This window comes from Pezoporus wallicus, unplaced genomic scaffold (assembly GCF_028554395.1).
Source record: "Pezoporus wallicus isolate ANWC-B61680 ecotype Strahan unplaced genomic scaffold, APGP_CSIRO_Pwel_v1 contig_7243, whole genome shotgun sequence".
NCBI lineage: Eukaryota > Metazoa > Chordata > Aves > Psittaciformes > Psittacidae > Pezoporus > Pezoporus wallicus.
In genome coordinates, this window is record NW_026641336.1 from 251,077 (window position 1) to 273,834 (window position 22,758).

Sequence of the window (22,758 nt, forward strand, 5' to 3'; positions counted from 1 at the left end):
AATGTTACGTTCACAAGTGTCAAAAGGAGGTGGAAGTTATAAAGAAAAAGAAAGTAGCCTATGGTTTCAGAAACATCCTTTTTCTACAAAAGGAAGTGAGTATGCAAAAAAATAAAATAGTATCCCCAAAATAAAATAAAATAAACAGTATCCCCAAAAAGATTGCAGTCTGCAATCTTTCCTTTTTTTTCTCTTTTTTTTTTTCCTTAAATAATACGAAAACATATGAGAAAGGAAAGGAAAATGTAAAAGCAGAGAGCTTAAATACAGAAGGACTTGAAGGGACCTGTTAAGCAGGGAGGTGCCACCAGCAAAACGTTGATTTGCTTTCCCTGAGGAATTCTGCACTGCTGGGAATGCCTAATATAGGTACTGAGATAGTATGGCCAGCACCCTCACCAACTCAAAGAGTCCAAGCTTGATGGCCAGGGGTCAGTCCTGTCACTTGGAGGGGACAGTCCCACCCAGGGAAGTATGGCCCACTGCAGGAGAATGCAGTCCACACTTCCTGATTGGCAGAGGAACAATCTGTTTCTCCTCCCCCTGAACTGCAGTTTTGTGTCAAGCTACCATTCTCAAGCCCATGGGCCGGCCTGAGTCAGTCTGGATGGGTGGACACAGGGCACATCCCTCAGATCGATAGGGTTTCCACAGCCTTCTCATACATGCGCTCCAAGATGCGGTGGATGCTGGCAAAGCCTGGCCGGTCAGAGGGTAGCTTGCTCCAGCAGAGGCGCATCAGGTTGTAGAGCTCCAGGGGACAATTGTCTGGGCAAGAGAGGACATTCCCATCCCTCACGTAGTAGATGACCTCCTCGTGAGCCATCCCGTAGTAGGGCTGCATGCCATAGGAGAAGATCTCCCACAGCACCACCCCGTAGGCCCACACATCAGACTCTGTAGTGTAGCGGTTGTAGAAAATGGATTCAGGGGGCATCCAGCGGATGGGGATGGCATCATTCTCATTTGCCTTGTAATAGTCAGCTGAATACATGTTCCTTGAGAGACCAAAATCAGCTATTTTTACAACCATGTTTTCCCCCACCAGGCAGTTCCTGGTAGCCAAATCCCGGTGGACAAACTTGCGCTCAGAGAGGTACGCCATGCCGGCAGCCACCTGCTTGGCAATGCAGAGCTGGCTGGTGCAGCACAACGCAAGGGGGTTGGGGAAGCAGATCTGCTCATCCAGGTTCCCATGCACCAGGCTGCAGAGGTTGCGGGGTGAGCGGTCACGCAGGTACTCATTTAGATCCCCATAGGCCATGTACTCAAACAGCAGGCACATCGGTTTCCCAACAGCACAAACACCTAGAAGAAGATAGATGCACCACAGAGGTCATTTGGGTTCTGTTGTGCAAAACAAAAATATACATAAATACTTACAGAAAGGGGAGACTTTCAACAGTGCATGAAGGGGAAGAGAGAAAGGAGAAGCATGCAAATACCATCAAGAATGCATGTATCCCTTTGAGTCTCTGAAGTTCCTTCACCAGGTATCTAATTCTGAGCTCCATGGGAGATGCTAACAAGACATGCAGTTGCCTGGTATTTCTGGAAACCCAGGAAAAAGATATTCTTTTGGAGCTATGTTCAGTTAAGAGCCAGTCCTGCTTAACAGAAATACTGCCTCTTCCCAGGTACAACTGGAAGGAAAAACTTTCAGGAAGTAACCTTTGTAGTTCTGATTAAGGTATTTTTTTTTGATTCTTTTGTTTGTTGTAATTACTGTACTTATATGTGTCTAGGGGCTACACATATGTGGGAAGACTTCAGGAGTAAGCAGAAGGGGTATGTTCAAGGGTTCACTGGGATACTTGAAATGCAAAGACACTCCCACTACAACTTCTTCTGCTCATAAGCTCATGCAAAAAATACTGGTTCTAGAAATGCCTTTTGTCATGACAAATACTCAAAAAGGAAAGAAAGACAAATTAAAAACAGACATCAGAAAGGAGAGATTTGCCACATCTGATACACACAGTTTAGTCCTCCTGACGGGCACATGCTTGACCTACACCAGTTTTACTGGGGGCCAGCATCAATACAGGACCCCACTGGCACTGTTTTTATTGAGCATACAATGACATGGCAAAAATTTTTGCATGCCTATTATTAAGTTGCCAACAAGCAATACCCAGCATTTCAAATGTATGTGTTTTGCTTTCTTAGGGCCATTATTTAGCAATTGCTGAATCTGTGAACTCTGAACTTCTCATTGATGACCTAACACTTGAAACGTTGAGGAAACAGATGGCTGTTCCCAGTGTGATAAAATAAAGATCTGACAAGCATGAGAAGTGTATGCGAGAGCTTTGTCATCTAAGCTGCCTTCAAAAACACGACTTTTCTCCACATCCCCATGATCTGAAGCTAGTTTGTTCCTGTACGTTCTCCCTTTACTGACCTAAAGTGTATTGACAGTAAATATAATGTTTATTTCAGTTTGGGGTATTTCCTGCTTTTCATTTCTGTAGCTAAAGCACTTGTATCAACCCAGCTTTCCCAAACCTGGGATTTATCTATTTCCAAATTTTCTGCAGCTTCCTATTGAAATAAATTAGGATCTCAGCTTCCTGTTTGCAGGGATCAGGTCTGCATACAATAATTTAGAGCAGGATTGCCAGGTGAAGGTGGCTAGCAACACCTACTTCTCTCAAAACCTGAAAATTTACTGAAATAAAATTTGGTAAGCAGCTTTCTTCAGAGAACAGTGCGCTATTAGCCAAGCTGCAACATTGAGACTTTCTAAAAAACCCAATAAACCAAGGTTTCCTTTCAGTTGGAGAGGGGAGGGAAGGAAGAGACCATTTTTGCGGCTGGCTTTTCTTGTTTATTTGTTTCAGTTTGGTATTTTTTCAATGCTGGTGACTGTTCAGACATCACAATAGTAAGTGGGACCCATAAAACTAACTGGAGTTGTGCCTGGCTTTTTTTAAGTACCCATAAAGTAGATCACAGCTCCAGGGAGCTTGTGCTTTCCCTGAAGACACGTGCCAGTGTTAAAAAACTGGAAGCAGAGCTAGGCAACAAGATTATCAAGAAAATACTCAGTGCAGGACAAGAAGGTTTTTTTGCAATGCACTGTCCTGTTAAGGCAACAGCATCAGACCTACATTTTGAGACTTGTTCTGGTGGAAAAGTTAGCAGAGAATGCAGTGGCACACAGAAAAGCTCACCAGTACTGAATGCGTGTTCACCCCTGCACCCCAACAACCCCATAACAGATTTGCAGAAGGTGGTACACTGTATATGGGTGCCTTATCCAGATACCTAAAAGCTTGACAATATTTGGATTGTCAAACTCTGCCATTAGGGCTGCCTCCCTCTGAAAGTCAGCCTGCATGTCTGCAGATGCTTCCTCCTTCAGCATTTTCACTGCCACCATTGTGAAAGGCTCGTATGGCAGCAGCCCTGGTGCCCTGCAAGAAGACAGAAAGGAAAGCATCAGTAATGGATGCATGCACACTAAATGTAGGCTCTGCTTCTGGTGCGAAAGGATAGGATGATAGAAGAAAAAAAAGAAAAAAAGGGTGGAAGGCCCCAGCACTGACTGAAGACATGTGAAAGACCATCTTCATCTCTTGAGTATGCCTGCATTGCATGGTACAGAGACGTTTAGTTCAGGGGAGACTAAATCCAATACAGCTCCTTCTGCTTACAGGCTCTTTATCATTCCTAGTAAACAGTTAAGTAACTAACAGGCTGGTAAGCAATAGCCTCTTCCGGGGTTGGAAACTTCATGGAAGGCAGAATGGACTTATTATTCCAAATAATTCACTAATAATAACGGTGTAATGACTGAACATACCAGAGTTTAAAATAAACCTGGTTTATATGAAAATGTTGAAAAAGCCTCTTCACTGTGTCTTGTCCCATACCTGGCACCACAGTGGCATTGGTACATCTGACTACTATTAGAGTGAAAGTAACAATTACAGTAAATATGTTTCCCTGAGTTTGTAAGGAAAATAGCCTTTTGCCACTGTTCTATTTGTGTGTATGCCTGTAATTCAACATGATATAAACCATTAGCTAATTTCAGCTGAATTTAATATGGTGGAGCTGAGGTATAGGAAATAGTTACGTTTCTGGAAGTCTTGTGGAAACAGGTGACAGGCCAGAAGGGACAAAGCATACTTGTTCCCTGTCTGAAGAACAAGGTAACGCCTGAATAAGACACGATTGAACATTCAGCTAGAGCTTAGAGAGGCAAATCTGTAGGAAACACAGCTTCCTGACTTAGAGCAATTACAGACTCATTTTGGTTTCTTATCCAAAGGTCAATGCACCCTCAAAGTTTAATTACATGGGCTTGCCAAAGATTTCAAGGTAGCTGTTGCCAAAGAAGAGCAACTTCCTACTCTTCAAATATGCATCAAATTTCAGACATGCATTTTGTTGCCCATGCAAATTCTTCCCAAGAGTCCTGCAGTTAGAACACGTTCCTTACATGCATCTGGCCAGATCCCACGGAGAGTTGTGCCCATTTAGGTGTCATGTTACTACGCCAGCCCGGCTGCCCTCCCATTGCTCAAATGCCAGGTTATTTTACTGCTCAGTGGCCCCAAGACAAGGTTCCGATTTCCCAAGCAAACTTCCAGTTTCCTTTTCATCTGCTTGAGACATATGGTAGTTGCAACAGTTGCACTTGGATGCTGTAAATGTCAAATGTCAGAAGATGGTGGGGTGCCCATCCAGAAAGGAATTTCACAGGTGGCCAGATCGCAGTTGAGACACTAGGGTGAGGAGGTCTGGTGTGCTGGAGCAGAGGAGCAGGCTCCACACTTGTCTGCTACTGCCTCCGTTATAGCAAAATGCCTTGAGTTTTTTTCCCTCAGTGCTGGCAGCAAGTTTCCAGTCCAGGAGGAGGGGAGAAGTACCAGCACCTACTAGCTGCTGTCTAATATCAGTACTGTAGAAAGTCAGCAGCAACAGCCTAAAGAAACCAGTAGAGTATTTAAAAGTAAAAATAGAAGGGCCTTTATCTCCTCCTAACAGCCTCATTTTAGATTACAGCTCATCACTGGCTAGCAGATCTAGTGCAGTGCCAAAGCAAAGGCAGGCACAGCTTCACCTTCCATGCTTTGGAGAGAGAAACTCACTCCAGGCTAAAGCCTGAAGTACACCCATCCATCTACCCTTCACTGAAATACAGTAATGTAAACTAACTTAAATGTAACTTAAGTGAGATTAAGCTGCTCAAAGCCTTTTAACGGGCCTTTACGCAACAGCAAGTAATTTCACCCTTGGTAATGTGTGCTGATTCAGCCCAGTTCTTAGGAAATTCACACTGATCTGGAACAAGGACAAACTCTGCAGTTTTTGCAGAGAACTATTTAATGCCCAAAATACAGTGTTTGAAAAACAGATAGGGGCACATCTGCAAAGGAACAAGAGGAAGGCACTGCTTCTGAAATTAACCAGGAGAATTCTGACAGCAGGGTGGAACATGGAGTGCTTTCTACAAAATAGGTAAATTTCTCACAAAGCTAGGCATCATTAAAAGAAATTACCTTGGGTTTCCTCTCTCATGATTATCTAAATGCTTAGAAGAAATATCCACTGTGCACAGGACAGACAGCGGCTGTCCTCACCTTCACCATCAATGATTTGTGCAACACTGGCAACATTTGGCTTTTAGGTACCTGCCATTCAAAGAACTAAGCAGAAGTGCAACCAGGTATTTCACTCTGAGCCTACTTTCAGAGGGTGCCTGACTAAGTTTCAATCAGGTTTTCCTTCAAGAGCAGTAAAAAAAACAGGAGAAGCTTGAACCTGTATTTGAGACTGTGTCCTGTCCCCCATCTTCATCAGTATTATAGCTGGGTAGCTTCTGTTAGATAAGTAAATGATGCAAATAACATTTACTGGGGCTGATGCAGACCTGTCTTTACCCTGTTCTTTGGAGAAATTCATATGTGGTCAGGAGAGTGCTCTTAATTAGCAGGGGCTCCTTTTGTTGACTGTATTTTGTATTAACATCCACACTGGTTTTCAGCTATATTTGAGAAAGCAGATCAAAGAAACACCCTTTGCACTTGGAAAGAACACAGGGAGACACTTGTCAGAGAACCTCTGACCTCAACGACAGCCTTGCTTCTTGCAGAGATGATGAGCTGTGTCTTTGCAGTGAGGGTCTACTGGCCTGCTAGCAAAACCCCATGTCAAGGCCTTTTGGCAATCTTAGCCTGGACCATGCAACTCCATCTCTGGGAAAAAACTTGCACACTGGTCTGAGTTGAACTGTACAGAGCTGGTGCTCTGGTAGTGTGTGGTGCCAGCATGGTCCTCCCTGAAGCAAATGATCCTGAGTTGGCCATCATGTGTCAGTCTGAGCTAGATCCTAAATCTTATTTGAAGGATATCTGGTTACTTCCTCATCCTTTCTGTGTGATGCTGCCTCCAGTGAAGACAGCAGCTTTTCAGGAGATGCTAGTAAATGATCGCCTAACTCTTCCTGTCCTAACATGTTGCTTGACCCAAGAGTAAACACTGAATCAGGACTCACAGCAAGCCAACTGGCAAAGATGTCGTTGGCACCATGCAGACCTGTGTTTACAGGAGAGGGAGAAACATGAGAACAGGAGAAGTAAAAGGGTTACTAAACTTAGCTCAAGATGTCCATTTAACACATGTAGACAAGTACATTTTATCCATCTGAGATGGGAAGGCAATCAATTTGAGTTGTAATAACTTCACTAACCTGCTGGAATGCACAGCTGGTGCTACTGGGCCAGCAGTCTGCACTGATATGCCAGTGCTGCACAGAAACGCCAGTGGCCTAACTGTTCCCTGGAAGTACAAGGCCTTGGAGTGACTTCTGTTAGAGATATGAATAAGGAAGCCCCTCAGAAGAAATCTTTCTGTGGTTCCTTTCCTGAGCCACAGAGAGCAGGGTTTTTTTAGGGCATGGTAGTGTGGTACAATCCACTTTGCAAATGCTGGCTAGGAAGATGTGCTGCTTATTTTTTATTCCCTTCTCTTTTTCTCCCTGTTCCACTGTCAATAGCAAAAAGTTTAATTAAAAGAGATTGCAGCACTGGGGTGGATGAAATCCACATCAAAGGTGTTTACACCACTTTAGCACTTGCTTAACCCAGCTTTAGTGACATTGAACACCCTTTGAGAGGTCCTGTTCAATGTGAGTGAGAATCATTTCCAGCTCAGAAAGGTCTGTGCAACACTTAAATTATCCTGAAGTTCCCAGCACAGAGCTGAAGCAGCACTTGGTAGGAAGACCACTTGTGCACCCACAGTGTGGTGAGGACCCCAGCCATGCCAGTGGAAAGGTGACACTCCACACAGCATCCTGAGTGCTATGCTGTGGCTGGGATGAGGGCTGCCCTGTACCCCTCTGCCAGCTCACAGGCAGTGACCCAAGCTCAGCTGTGAAGTGGTTTCTACAGCTTTGCTCTCTTTTCAAGATGAGATATATTCATCTTTGCCATCCAGGCTAGCAATCAATTACAGGCTCAGCATCTGTGATTCTTCCACTGCACACCCTTCAAACTTTTTTGGTGTGTTATTCTTCTGTGTTAAAGAAAAGCGTGCCTGCATTTATTCCATTAGAAAAAAGGCATCCCTTCATAAGAAAAAAAATCCATCCCAGCCAATGAAAATCTTTCCCTGCTCTTTAATTCATTTAACACGAGCATAGCTCATTTCCTAGCAGGTACATCAACGGCATAATCATAAACATTAAAAGCATCTGTAATTATGACTGCTTTTTTCAAGGACAGTCCTTTGACTTTGAAGTCAATGGGAGCAGTTCCACCAGGCAGGTCTTGGTCTGTGGTGGGACTCTGCCACTCCCCTGTTCTTTTGAGGGCATCATACACAATTCCAGATATGCTACAAAATCAGCCACATCCCAGATTTGTTAACAGTACAAGACAAAGAAAACTGTCCTAAATAAACATAGAACTGGACAGTCTGTCCACTTCCAGGAATTTGGGGATGGAATTTCCCAAGGCACCTAGTACTGACCAAAAACTGTTCTGCAGAAATTACGGACACTGCCCAGGTTAACAGGACACCCTCCAACCACCTCAGTCCAGGCAGGACTAGGTTTATCGCTGGGTTTTTCAATTAAATATTTTTCACATTTGAAGAAGTGCATGACCTCACCACCCATGAGATTTAACAGAACTGGGATCTCATCTAATACCTTAAATTTAAAACAGGCAACAATAGCTGCAAATTCCAAGAATATTGAGCAACTAAAAGGGGACGCTCACACACACATGAAAAATTGGCCTAAGTGGGTTGGGTTTTTAGGGGATTTTTGGTTTGTTTTGGTTTTGCCATTGAATCAAATTGAAACTGGGTCAGGACCTAACTGGAGCATGACACATTGCCCTCTGTGGTAGTTACTGGCCAGTGTTGGCTTTATAACAGAGGACACAACACACTGAGTGGGAAATGCAAGGATTTCACAATAAATCACATGTCAGAAGCAATACTTTTGGCAAAAAAGAGTGGTGATAAATTTAGCCAAGTTTTTACACCACACTTTCGTATTCAAGTAGAACATTATATCTACTAGAGAGAACAAAAGAGTCATTTGTGACAAAAGTTTAGCAAATCACACAAAGCAATGGACAAGAGAAACAGTAACTTAAGCTTGAGTGTATGATTTGGTACACATGCATTTGATCTTGGTTTGAGAGAATGAATGAACGAATCATTCCCAGTGCCCAGATAAAGCAGTTGCCTGATTGCAAATTCTTCCCTGGTACCTCCAGATGAAGACTCACACCCAAGCCACTTACCTTGCCTGGAAGACTCTCCCAAATGCTCCTTCCCCAATATCTCTTACATATTCAATATTATTCCTGGGGTATTCCAGGCTGAGCAATTTTGGATTGAGGAGAAGGGGTGTCCTTTGGTACATCGGGTTGGGATGCAGCCGGTCCAGAAGGAGTTCAGAGGGCAAAGTCGTGAGCGTTGGTGTCTCTGACTCTCTGAAATGATGGAGCAGTTTCCAGTCAGTATGTGCATAGCCCTCAACCAGCAGATACCTATCTATCTGCATCTTCTCCAGGCTGGTTTCTTCCAGGATGGAAAAGGGAGGTGCAGCAGGGCTGTTGAAAGTCTTACAGCAAGATATCATGCCATGTCCCAAAAATAGCCACTAGGCCACAGGGACTAACCAGGGCTTGCACTGGGCTGTCATAGGCAAAGGGAGGACTGCTCCCACCTAACAGGCATTAATGGGACTATGCTCTCAGAAATAGACAAGCCCTCTTTCAAAGCAGTATTTGTTGCCTCAAGTCCTCAGGTTTACCTTTTTTTGTTTTTCCACTGCTTTCGCTGGCGGCAGCAAACCAAGGTCACAATGCTGAGGATCATGACCAAGGCAAAGCTGGAGATGATTGAGATGATAACAGTCATGGAGTATGTAGGGGAAAATGGAAGAGGAGGTGGCAGATTTGGAGTCTCTCCATTTGGTTTTCTTGTTCCTAGTGCTAATGATGCTGTAATGCAAACAAAACCAAAAGGTTATGCTTCTGCCAGTTTATAGGACTTTTTTTAAGAGGTATTCATGGAGACAACCTAATAAGAGAGCTGGGGGTGCTGGCTGACATCTGGCTGAACATGAGCCAGCTTGTGCCCAGGCAGCCAAGAAGCCCAACAGCATCCTGGCCTGTATCAGCAATAGTGTGGCCAGCAGGACCAGGGCAGTGATCATCCCCCTGCACTCAGCACCGGTGAGGCCGCATCTCGAATCCTGCATTCAGCTCTGATCCCCTCACTACAAAGAGACATTGAGCTGCTGAAAAGGGCCCAGACAAGGGTAATGATAGTGGTGAAGGGCCTGCAGCACAAGTCTGATGAGGAGCAGCTGAAGAAACTGGGTTGTTTAGTCTGGAGAAGGGAAGGCTCAGGTGGGATCTTATCACTCTCTACAGATACATGAAGGGAAGATGGAGAGAGGAAATGGTCCGTCTCTTCTCCCAAATAACAAGTGCTAGGACAAGAGGAAATAGCCTTGAGCTGTGACTGGAGAGGTTTAAATTGGATATTAGAAAAAAATTCTTCACTGAAAGGTGCTCAGGCATTGGAACAGGCTGCCCAGGGCAGTGGTGGAATCACCGTCCCAGGAAGCATTAAAAAAAGTGTAGATGAGGCCCTCAGTGACATGGTTTAGAGATGAACTTGGAAGTCCTGGGGTAATGGTTGGACTTGATGATCTTAGAGGTCTTTTCCAACCTAATTGATTCCATGGTTCTATGATGTCCTGAGAATTACTGACATCACAGATACAACCAGATGATTGCATGAGTGGACCATACTTAGGGAAGCCTGGTTTGCAGGAAGCAAAACCTGTTTTGCTTACCAAATACAAAAACTCAGGATTGGCAAAGACCAAGACACGGTTCCCATTGAGCTGGTAAGGAATGTTTGCAAGATACACAGATAGGAACTCACATATGATGGTCTCAACAGTATTCAAATATAGTAATGTCTGCAGTGGGAAAGATCAATGATCTGCAATGTGGACCACAATGTATCATGTGTCCTGAAAGGAATCTTCAGTGAGGAGTGTAATACCAAGTAAGTACACAGTGATACTTTCCTGAAATATCCACTTGCCTCCAGCAATTTGTGTCTTGGTGACCTTACGGGGCAAATATGGCAAATGAGTGTAAAATACATTCAGCTGTATAATTAAAAAAATAATAATATTAATGTAGACACCTGCTGGGTACTTTCTGAGACACTGCAGAAAATCTATCTGCACATGAAATGACTGAGAACAGAAAGAAACTGAAATCATTATTTTTAAGGCCAGCTAAACAGCAGCCCTGCTCTCTGCAAGCATTATTGTCTTACTTCCAAACACTGCTGTCCAGAAACTGTGCATCTTGGATTAAATACTTTTCAAAAATTATTCTATTCCTTGGAAAATAAATAACAGAAAGACTTAAGTCCAACATCACAGAGAAAAGATATCTTTTCCAGATTTGTTTTTAGTTAGGTTTGGTTTTTTGTTATTGAAAAAAAATTGCCAGAAGAAAAACAACCTTGGAAAATAGCCCCAAACCTTACCTTGTCCTCAAAACACAGTGTGGCAAACCCGTTTTTCACAATACCACAGGAAATTTGATTTTATCATTTGGCTTTAACATAATATGGGGTAAGGAGCTCAATTTGCCTATCTTCATAGTCATTTAAGGTGCATCTTACATCTTCTGGTTAAAGGTGCTGAGTGAATCTATGCGAAGAACCAGGACTGACTGAATCCTGAACATGGGACAAACTGGTGTGGTCATGATGTAAATGCTTTGCATGGCCCCAGACAACAGTGACAGAAATCATAAACTGTAGTTGCCTACCATCTCCACAGGGAGACACATTGCAGTATTCCCAGGTCACGGATGGGTCTTTTGTGTAGCACCAGGGACGGTCCTTCTCACCACCTGGATTGCGGCAGTAATTCTCAGCATCAGACAGCTCAGGGAAAACTTGAGGAGTCCTCCTGTGCAAATGGGGAGCCTTGAGGAAGGAAACAAATTGGATTATTGTTTCAGTATAATTTTTTTCCTGCTGGTATTAGCAAAACAAAACCAAACAAAACAAAGGAGCAAAGAAAGGTTGAGGTAAAACAGCCTTTCAGTGGCCTGCCAGAATAACAGAGAACACGTTCTGCCACAGAAAGGGGAACTTGCAGACTGAAATATGAAGAGGATGTGAAGCACCAGTGAACTCAAGAATGAAAGCAACCTATCTGCTGCTCAGCCCTTCCACTGGAACTGGGCTGCCCAGCTCTGGGAAAGTCTTAGGAGAAGCAGACCTTGAGCATGGGTCTCCGTTCAGTAGGTCTCACACTGATGCGCACCTGGTCACTCCACTTCTGGCAGGGAATGCCAGAGACAGTGATGTTGGCCCAGCCGTGGTAAAACTGTCCATTGCCGGTGTAGCAAGTCCCTGGGGAAAAAAAACAAATATGGGGGTCAAGCATCTCAGACCATGTCAGCAGCAGGGACTCACAGAAATATACTTCATGTCATTACATAAGAGCACGTGGCAATCAGCAACATATCTGAAGTGCACATAAGGACCAGGCAACTGCAGGCAGGGAACTGCTTAGCCTCCTGTTGGCACGCAAATGGATTTTGAGATCAACACATAAGATCAAATCTGGTAAAACTCCAAAGAGGGAACTGTAGCTCTTTCAGATTGAGGAAACAGGCCATGCACCTGTGATGGCTGTGCTGCATTTACCCAGTTCACAGCCCTTCCACACTGGCAGCGCAGAGCACAACCACAGTGAAGCCATCCATGCTATGCCAAGACAGAAAGCAAATTGCAGCAACAATTGCATGATTTCCAGCCTGCACTCTTACAGGGGCCCTAGCAGGAAGACATCCAAATTCCTGGGACAATAACAGAGAGCTGAGATTCATAAATTCCCATACTGGTATACCTCCTCCCTGCCTCTGGCTTGTCTTCTTAGATTGAATGTTTGGGAAAAGCCTATGGTTTCCAACATGTGTTCCCATAGCCCAGGGCATCCAAACACCTCAGTAAAGCAGTGACCATTAATTTCATGAGCACACTTAACCCATCACGAACGCAAAGTAAAATGCTCAGACTTGGACTCCTTTTACTGATACATAAATTACCATGTTATGCCTCACATCTGCAACAAGCTAACAACCCCCACATGGCCAGCACCTACACCCTCTTCTGGGGGGTAAAATCTTCTAAAGCTGCCCTAGTACACAGCTGTTTATCTGAGCCCATCATTTTTAAATGTCTCACATTCAAAGGCAAAGCAGTGCCTGAAACCTGCCTCATGACTCAGCTAGTATCCAATATGAGAAAAAATTTTGCACAGATCTGACATAAACTTTGTTGTAACACCTTCAAGGAGCAATGTGGAGAGGTTTAGGGACAGCAGCAACATTCAAGAAGAACCTCTGAGTCCTTGGAAAATGCAGGTGCTGTTGTACATAGTTTTGCTACAATGAGGACAGAGGGAATAACAAAGGTGGTCCAACTGAGTTTAATGAATAACTTTGATGGACAAGCTAGCAAATGGTTACATTTATGCTCCCAAATCTTTGTGCACATAACAGTGCATCCAAAGTAAAAAAGAGGGGGAAATATCACAAGAATGTTGCTGTTACATCTTCTGATTCATGACCCAATAGTGTACACCTGTGCAATGCCACTCTGGGAAAATACTGTGAAAGCTGACAAAAAGGTGATACATTTACAAAGGAGAGAAAGACCATGTCCTGAACTTGCAAACCAATGGGCTGAAACCAGCCCGTGACTGCACCACTCATTTGCTGGCATTTGTCCCTTTTGCTCCCTTCCCCAGGGAGGGGATGGCTGCTGCTGTGGGCTGTAAGCATTAGGCATGATGCTTGAATGCCCATGGGGCACTAAAGAACTTGTCTCCAGGTATACAGCACTTGGTGCCTGGGGGTTGGGTGGCAATGTAGAGCCAAGTCCTTCCCAGGAAAGTAAATTCCATGAAACTCTCAGTTTCACTTTTTCACTTTCTCCCTCCATGCAGAAGGTGCCTGCCACACCAGATTTGCAGACCTCGCCTGATGAGAAGCATGGCAGGAGTGAGGTTTTTCCTTCTTCAATCGGTCAAGTTCAGTGGCTGAGTTTTAAAACTGCAGTTGCATGTCAGTTGGAAAAGCTGTATTTGCGTGTTTCAACCAGGACCAGCAGCAGGGCAGGAGGCTGACTGAAGTCACAGCAGCACTGTGGGGGGTAGCTGGATCTCATCACTGGTCTTTGAGGGTAACACGAGAAACAGACATAATTCAGAGCTGATTGGAGCAAAGTGCAAGGCCAGCTTGATGTAGGTAACCATGTCAGTATCAGTAACAGCACAGAAGGCTGGGATGTATCAAAAATACCAAATATGGGTAAAGCAAACCTAGAATGAATGGGTAGAAAGAAGGGAAAACAGCTGAAAGGGAGGGTACCACCTAAAAGCACCATGCCTCTCTAACAGCCTTCAGCAGTTACCATTCTACTTTCTTGCCAGGCTCTGTAGAGATGAGAATGTGTTTCCCCATACCTTGGATGTGGAAACTCAGGCATTCCTTGGTAATAACCTGAATCCATCCAGCTAGGACCAGAACAAAACACAAAAATGCTGTGCAAGCTGCATCCTCAGCAAAGAACATCATGCCCATCGCTAGAAACATAGAGCCTGGAGAAGTCTACTTACTGGTTATATTCTCATTCGTAAAATCTGTAAAAAGACAATACTTGACGTAAGGAGCGGTTGTCCAGGATATGACATAACTGGGTGCTATCTCAGGAGCATACTATGGGAAAAAGTTCCCTCCCACCAGTGCTTAAGCAGCTTGCTTCTTTGCAGTGGCACCTGAATGGCAATTTTGCCATCATTAAGACTGATTTTGGCAATGAGATTGTTATGACCTTCTCAATAAAGAGCTAGGCTTTATTTACTTAAGGGATTTTTTTTCCTCACACTAGTTGGATGTGACAGGCAAGCAGCCAATGAAGCTGTCACAGTTCTATCCACAGGCACTGGTAGGAGTATAGCCACCATCACCCTTTCCTTTAGTTGTAAGTTATGGATCAGATCTTTCCCCCCTCCCTCACCAAGAGCACAGTTCTCCAAACAATGGGAAGCATGTGCCACCTTACCAAAGAAAGGGATGTGGGCACAGGCACTGGGGTCCTGGTGCAGGCTGGGCAGCCTGTTGCATTCAGGAAGACTTAGCGACATCAGCCCTGGCTTGTAAATCCCCTTCTGAGTGTTTTCCTCCATTGAGAGCCATTCCTTAAAGCAGTAGAGATCCTTTACAGCAAGGCAATTCTCTCTACATTATTTTGCAAAAAACAGTGAAATATAGTAGTCAATGGCTGGATAACAATGGTTGCACTTAGAGTTATGTGTGCAGGGGTTATGCAGGCTGACAGAAATCCATTAACAGGGTTATGACTTTAAGCCAGTCTGTCTGGCTCATAAACCATAAAGGAAACTCTGTATAAAATGCAGCAGCTTCCTATAGGAAACCTACAAAACTACATTTTTAATGAAGCAGGGTTATGCTCACAACGCATATCGCAGTCTGAGAGGAGGTCATTCCCATCTTTTCCTACAGATGTATTGACATCTTCTACTAATAAACACCATGCCCAGAATCTATCTTAGCATTTTTTAGTACATTTTGAAAATCTCACCTGTCTTCTGTAAATTGTACACTAAAGTGTCATCTCATAAAGACAACAGGTGAGATGCAGTTCTTAATCTCCTTGAACTATTTGCCTGTGTTTTTAATCTCACAGAATCATCCATCTAATTTTCTTTTTCTCTCCACAGAAAACTTTTAGTTCCTTTTTCATCTGTCAGCTGTCTGCAGCAAAGCCTTTACAGTGCCAGGTAAAACCAGAGACCTAACTGTCTCCTACCTAATGTATTACCTCCATAACAATGTGAAACATTTATGGACAAGAAGTGGGGGTTTTCGATTCCTTAACTGTTCCTTGGATCAGAAACTGCTAGTAAAGAAGGCTAAGTCAGAAAAATGTGCTCTATAACAAAAAAAAAAAAAAAGGGGGGGGGGGAGGGGGGAACAAAAAAACGCAACAACTGTACCAAACTGGTAAATTTGAGGATTTGTTGCATTACTCAATTTATCAGTGATTTACTTATTTATATACTCATTCTTGAGAACCTTAGTTGCAAAACCAGCTTTGAGATTATGTGCAGAGATTGCTTTTGCTGAGCTCAGCTGAAGCCTTTTGCTGATCCACATTCTTTCCAACCACCACACACCAATGAAGAGAAGAGTCTCTGGGGTTCGTGGTGAAGATTTTAACCAAACTCATCACCTGATGGGCTTATACAACAGTTTGGGGAAGAAGAGGTGGCCATGAGTTTCAATGATGACTAACAACACTGCAAACCCCCTTAAAGCACCTAAAGGATGGAGGCCATTGGGAATTCTACCATGGCAGCAGTTATGGATGCCCTTCAAGTCTGCAGGCTGAAGCCATCAAACCCCAGCTGCACTGTGCTTTGTTCCAGCCAGTGCTGGTTCAATTCTTCCTCATGTCCATGAAAGCCAGAATGCAGACAGACAGTGTAATTTACCTTTTTCATCTTAAACACGTAGAAAGGGAATTAATTTCTGAAGTGAATAGATATTTAGCTAGAGAAATGAGAAAATCTTGCATATGAAACACTGGCCAACATGGGAGATCTGGATTGCAGTAGCTTCCTTCACTCCTGAAGCCTTAGTATCCTTACACAAGTCCTTTATTTGGTATGTAATTGCAAAATGCAAAAGACCATTCCTCTGCAATCCTGTCCCCTCTAATGCTAAAGGCAGGTTACCTTCACCCACAAACCCATCTGGGGAGCATTGTGCGGCAGCTGGAGGGAGGGATGGTCAGCCTCTTTGAGCTGTGTTCATACCATTGTTATAACACTTAATCCTGAGCAGCAAAAGCTTGATGAGATCATGTGTAAAGATTACTTCAGATTATTTTTAGAAATTTTATGTCATGTAAGTGACAGACAAACAAAGAACAGTGGCAGCAGAAGATGACAAATGGGCCAGTAGCATTTTAGGGCCAATAAAGGACTGTTTAAAAAGAGGTGGGGACACAGACAGCTGACCAAAGTGAGACATTTCCCAACACAAGACTGTTCTCTGCAGCCTAGTCACTTCATATCAGCAAAGATTGAAACAGAAATTGAGAGTTTTTCTGTCACAGCTTCTTTTCACAGAAACTGCAAATGGTAAAAGGCAGATATAATCAAGAACTATGAGATGAGACATCATTTTCCCTCAAAACTAAGAAAACACTGATTTTAATCAGACTGCATTCTAATTTACATTAAGTGAAAATTTTTCCATGCTTTTTTCTTCCGCTTGACTTCATCTTGTTTGACTCCCTGATTATTTTTATAAAAGCTTTACTTGTTCTATCATTGGTATTCTTGTTAGCTAGCTTCCAAACCAATAGGAACATTAAAAACTATATAGGGAGATAAAAAATGGTGCAGAGAATAAAAAACAAGACGAAATAAAACCACACAGAAATACATTAAGGTGAATATGTACTTCAAAAACTGGGAGAATCCTCCAGCCTCTGAGATAGTTAAATTCTTACTCATGAAGCATTTCAACTGAAAACTGGTGTAGTCTGGCCAGTTTCTGCGGAGAAGTATTAAATTGTCACTAAAAAGCAGATAAGACAATTGGAAAGTAACCAAGATCATCTGAAAAGTTTTCAAGAGCCCCTAGAGGTCTCAGCTGTTCACATGAACCTATTAGATATCTGAGTTATAAAAGCAAGTATTGGGTTATGGTTTTGGAAGACCTGTTGTCCAGCTGATGTGCTCTGGAAACTGGAAACAGGAAGGATGCTATTTCAGGGCTCTTGTCATGAAGAAAGACACACTTAAATCTACATTAAAATCATAGGGGGAAATCATTAAAGTGGAAAACCATAACGTTGACTTGTGGATTTGAAGAAAGATGATGCCAGGCAAGTCCATTAAGATTTAGACATTTGCAAATGCTGTGCCTGTTAGCGTGAGATTGAGTGCAGATTTATGCTGATTTATATCACTCTGACTTCAGAAGAGTCCCAGAAGTACAGGCCTTCAGTCAAATCACTATAAGCTCTGGTCCTGCAAGGCCGCTTAGGAGCAGGGGTAGATGAAGCCAGACCCAGATCCCACTGAAATGCCTTTTGGAGTACTGTGCAAAATCTTTAGCTGACAAATGTGCTGTGCATGTGTGGCTCAAATATAAATACTGTCACAGATTTTGAAAAAAGCCAGAGAGATCATGTACTACAGGGCACAGTGACAAAGACCAGAACAACAAGGTGGCAGGGAGGAGTCTGCCAGCAAAAAGCAGTACTTGGCTGCATGATTATCTTGCACATACTCTTCTTTCGCAGGATATTTGCCACTACTGTGCTGGCGGAGGAATACTGAACTGCGTAGAAACCAAATAGAAAACACAATGTATTGTCAAGCTTTGCACTGGGATTTTCCTCTGTGCCTTTGCTTTAGAGATATTAATGCAGGTGCAATCAGAAAGGTATCAACTAAAAGACAACATGCTGCTGGTTGTTCTAAAAAGCCCCTACATAACTGGGAAAGTAATTGCCAGTAGACTACATCTTTCCCAAGTCCAGCTGGCAGCATGCTTGCCATGTTTGCAGAGAAGATTTGTGATTTAGTTGAGACACTGCAGTTTGGGCTCTCCCACTGAACACGGACCTGAATAATCTGTTTTAAGATGCAGTTCAAGGCGAAACCAGAGCAAAGCACTGCACTTATGCAGACGTGTCAGTTGCCTAAATGTGAAATGGGTAATGACCAGACAACATTCCTACAGGGGCTGAAAATGGATCGGTTGTGTTAGGAAACAGAAAGCTTCACTCTGAGACAGCATATATGAACTGTCCTTTGCAAGGTACACCAAGCAATCATGGTTCTGTTATAGTTCAGACTAACAGAACCTGGGCTATATATATTTAGTGCTTAAGGAAAGATGAGGAGCAGAAGCTTCAGAGGCCAGAAAAGCAAAAGTTATGAGCAGAGCTTGGAAAAACCTGCTTTATTCTAGTCTGACAAGTTGGAGAAGATTAAAATTTCACTGCAAAGTAGGAGGGAGGAAACTCATTCCACCATCTGGCCATGGTGGGAGGACAAGTAGCAATAAGGGGAGGGTTGCTCAAGAGGTTGTATTGTGAGGGAGCAGTGTCTCAGTGTCTCTCTCACTGGGACCTATTGCACAGACACCTGTCGGCAGTATATTAGCTATAGTGGGAAATGCTCTGGACTCCTTGGAGCTCTGTTTCAAAGCACATTTTCTGTGTATGGGAGGACATAAGAGCCAGATGGGAGGTTTGGTTTAGCAGGTACAATTACACTGGCAGTGTCTGTGATATCATCTTTTTATGTTTCATCTTCATTGTTGTGGGAAGTGCTGAATGATTAGTTTATTGCCTTGGACAGATTTGTTGCGCACACTGTGACTATATCTAGTCAAAATTCTAAGCAAGCAATTACTTTTGATAATAATAATGAGCACATACTGACCTAGTGAGATTTAATCAATAGCAATATATTAATAATTTTAATCAATTATGTCATTCAAATGGATATTTCTTTTCAATACTGTCTGCTAAAAGCCTGATATAACACAGACATCTGGGCCTGAAAGTCGGTCAGTACCCTAGCAATGAGCACAGAGACAGCTGCATCAGGTCATCTCTGTGTATACAGAGGAGAGAGCAAAGGGAAAACGCATGCAAACCTAGAGGGCCCAGTTTCACTCTGCTACTCCAAGTCTGGACAGACCCTCACCACTCCCCTGCTGTCTACACATCCCCAAGAAATAAAGTGAAAATGAGCATTTTTTATTTTTTATTTACCTGCACATTGGTTTTGGAGCTGGCCCAGCTCCTGAGGGATTGCACTCCTGGAAGATGTAGTTACACAGCAGAGACGCAGCAGCCGGTTGGCAGAATGAACTCACCATTTTCAGTTCAGTCCAGGCAGTGTGCACAAGCAGCTCTTGGGTCTCCTCTGGGTCAGCATAGGAGGAGTTGAAGAAAACAAGAGCATCCTTTGCCAAGATACCACTACACACCTCACCTCTGTACATGCTGCAGTAGCCTGCATCACCCTTGTATAGCTTGCTGTAAGAGACAAGACCATACACACAAAGTAAGCTCACGGCCCTAAACACCTGCAAAATAGGATGCCTAGGCTCTGTTTTTGAATAAAGTGGCATCCGTAAGGCTGGCAGGGGGCAGAGGAGAGGGTAGATGTTTATAATCACTAAAAGCAGCTAATACCATTGAAAAATGAGACTTCTGCAAGGAGTGCAGGGCCCTCCTGGTAAGCTCCAGGGCTGAGGTTCTGGTCAACAGTTGCTAACAGTTAAGGTGGGCAAAAAGACTGAGCTCTTGTGCACAGCCATGACCTAGCATGGCCTTTTACCCTGCCCTTGGCCCTAATGGGGAAACATTTTGTTTTCTTGCTTCCCTGCAGTAGAGATCAGCTGCTACTTGCTGTATACCTCTGATAACTCAGGATTTCCTGCTCTGCTGGCTGGCAACAGTTTAATTTTGCGTTGTCTCAATGAACAGGAGCCAGGTGAGTCGCACCCAACATACGCCAGGGAATTCTTCACAAGATGAGAGCAGCCAAGCTCCTGCTTGCCTGTTCTCAGCTCCTCCACCCCTCCTGGCCCTGAATCTTTTCCATTCACATTTAGGTGGGAGACATATGGCACAGGCCTCAGCACTTTTCCTTCTGGTGCTTCCCTATAAGGTATATCCTCTCCTTTTTTCACATCTCCTGCCACAAAGCATGGGGCAAAACTATGGCAGAGCAATAAAAAGCAAAGTAGGACTGGCTTCTTCATGGGCTATTTATTTATCTTTACCACATTTTTTACATCTAAAAGGAGGCAGCTCTCATCCCTCCTTTCTTCCCCACAGCCATTGGAAGGGTGCAGCAGCATGAGGGCATGAAAAGGTCAGCTGTTCTCCTAGCAGCTCCCATGACTGCCCTATGGCAGCAAAGCCTGTGGGCATGGACATGCTCTCCACTTGGGCAGCCTGTGGCGTGCTATGCCCTTTGTATGGGGTGGAACCTGGAAAACAGCCTCCCCTGTCAGTGTGGCAGAAGCCAAAGGGGGGGGGGGGGGGAGAAGGGGGTGCTGAGTGCAGCTGTTCCCACTGCTCGTTCAGTCAGTGCAACTGGAGTCAGGGAGTTCAATTCACAACATGCCAACCATTTGGAGTAGCCAGCAGAGCCATTTGTATCTGTGCCTTTTATTTCTTTTCCTTGGCCAAATAATTGTCCATTGTCAGCCCTGATGGCTCTTGCTGTTTTCCTTGGATGGATACAGGATTATACAGGACACCCAGATTTCTGCTTTTTAGATGCTTCTCTCTGCAGATGATGCTCTCTGGCCCTGGTTTAGTTGCTCTACTTTGGGCTTTATGTAATTTTTTTTTTTTAACTATGATTTTTTCCTATATGTCACATTGGCTAAAAAATACAAGAAGGCACTGATTCCTTGAGCTGGCACTAAAACAGCAGTGATGCTGTGTCACCTGCATCACCCTGTGCTCGATGGACACCCCTTCACATGACATAGGCACCCCCAGCATCCTTCACCACGGCCTATGACATCTCTCTAGCACAGAGCAGGCTTCCCCACAGCTCTTCACTGCCCCCAGCCCCCTGTGTGGTGGCGTCACATCATTGATGTTTTCCTGATGATGCTGTTGTGTTTAATCTGACAGGTGAGTCCTTCCCGTGCTCCAAGAAGCAAAAGATGGCACAGGCATGCCTCGGGCACCTGTGCTGCTGAATTCAGTGAGATGCAGAATCAGCCTGGTAAGAGCCACCAGTGCTAATATTGTATTTCCTCACTTTTAAAAAACCTGTAGAGAGATATGGACCAGAATGGAGAAGCAACAGCAATGTGTTTTTCACAACACCTTGCCAGAGTGGGAATTTCGTGTAGCAAAGGTTGAGAACAACTGCAGCACAGAAGGGCTGAACATTTGATCACTGTTCCCATGTCTGTCACAACTACACAGGTGCAGGTGTAAGGCATGTCTGCCGTTATAATCACGTGGTCTCTAAATCATTTACAAACTTCCTGAATCAATCTTGCAAGCCCCTGTGAGGAAAGCAAGCACCTTAGCAGGGAGCCTGTGTCAGCAGAGCAGCAAAGCCATTTGCTCAGACTTTCTCAGGCTCTGCTCTTTTCTCTGAGGGCCAGTAGTTTCCAGCCCTCCTTCAGGCTAAACCTCTCGTTTTCCCTCAAGACTCACCTGTCAGTGCAGCATGTAGAAATATGCTAGGACTATAAAAAGAAAAACATCAGCCAAATTGTTCAGTACTCAAAAAAAATACTAAGCAAAAGTACATGTCTAACCACATGCAAGTGGCTTTATTCATCCATAACTCTGCTTGAAATAACTATCTAAACTCCTCTTGCTCTAATCTGGTGATCACCAAATAAAAATACATTTTTGTCTGCATACAGACAGTAGTTTAACTTGCATTTAGGTTTTTGCTTTTGTATTTATAAGGCCAGTGAAGTTGTGGGTGTGTAACAGTGAAAGGAATTTACTCCAGAATAGTCTGCCTACTACTGTACTTTAAACACCCTTACTGATGTGTGATCCACCACTTGGTTGATACAAAAACATCCCTCTCTACCTGGGCCCAGTCGCCATTTATGCCTCTATGAAGAAGTCTAGTCTTCCCTTCAGGTGAACCACAGCTACATGCTTGGCATGCAGAAGCCCAAATTAATTAAATCCCCTGGGTTATAAAATCATGGAATGGTTTGGGTTGGAAAGGACCTTAAGATCATCTAGTTCTAATTCCCTTGCTATGGGCAGGGACACCTCACACTAAAGCATGTCACCCAAGGCTCTGTCCAACCTGGCCTTGAACACTGCCAGGGACGGAGCATTTACCACTTCCTTGGGCAGCCTGTTCCAGTGCCTCACCACCCTCACAGTAAGTAAAGAACTTCTTCCTTATAGCTAACCTGAACTTCCCCTGTTTAAGTTTAAACCCATTACCCCTTGTCCTATCACTGCAGTCATTATTCTCCTCCCTGGCCCAGAGAAAATCCCCAGAAAGCCAGAGAAAGTCATTCTTACCTCCACTCTGACAAGATGCACCGGATCCAGGAGTGATAAGCCAGGAGAAAAAAAAAGAAATTGAAAAGATATAAGTGACAT

The 22,758-nt window shown here is 43.8% G+C and overlaps 1 protein-coding gene across 1 annotated transcript in view; it reads right to left on the bottom strand.

The window, feature by feature from the left end:
- Positions 1-566: 566 nt before the first annotated feature.
- The window catches only part of MUSK (muscle associated receptor tyrosine kinase), a 52,824-nt gene continuing 30,632 nt past the window's right edge, over positions 567-22,758 (bottom strand). The window contains exons 8-17 of the mRNA XM_057423147.1: positions 22,678-22,684; positions 19,411-19,677; positions 14,650-14,825; positions 14,204-14,227; positions 11,843-11,931; positions 11,340-11,499; positions 9,287-9,476; positions 8,772-8,963; positions 3,271-3,419; positions 567-1,308 (exon numbers count right to left, since the gene is read on the bottom strand). Of these exons, the coding sequence (XP_057279130.1) occupies positions 632-1,308; positions 3,271-3,419; positions 8,772-8,963; positions 9,287-9,476; positions 11,340-11,499; positions 11,843-11,931; positions 14,204-14,227; positions 14,650-14,825; positions 19,411-19,677; positions 22,678-22,684 (1,931 nt within the window). The 3' untranslated portion in view covers positions 567-631. The remainder of the gene's footprint in view (positions 1,309-3,270; positions 3,420-8,771; positions 8,964-9,286; positions 9,477-11,339; positions 11,500-11,842; positions 11,932-14,203; positions 14,228-14,649; positions 14,826-19,410; positions 19,678-22,677; positions 22,685-22,758) is intronic.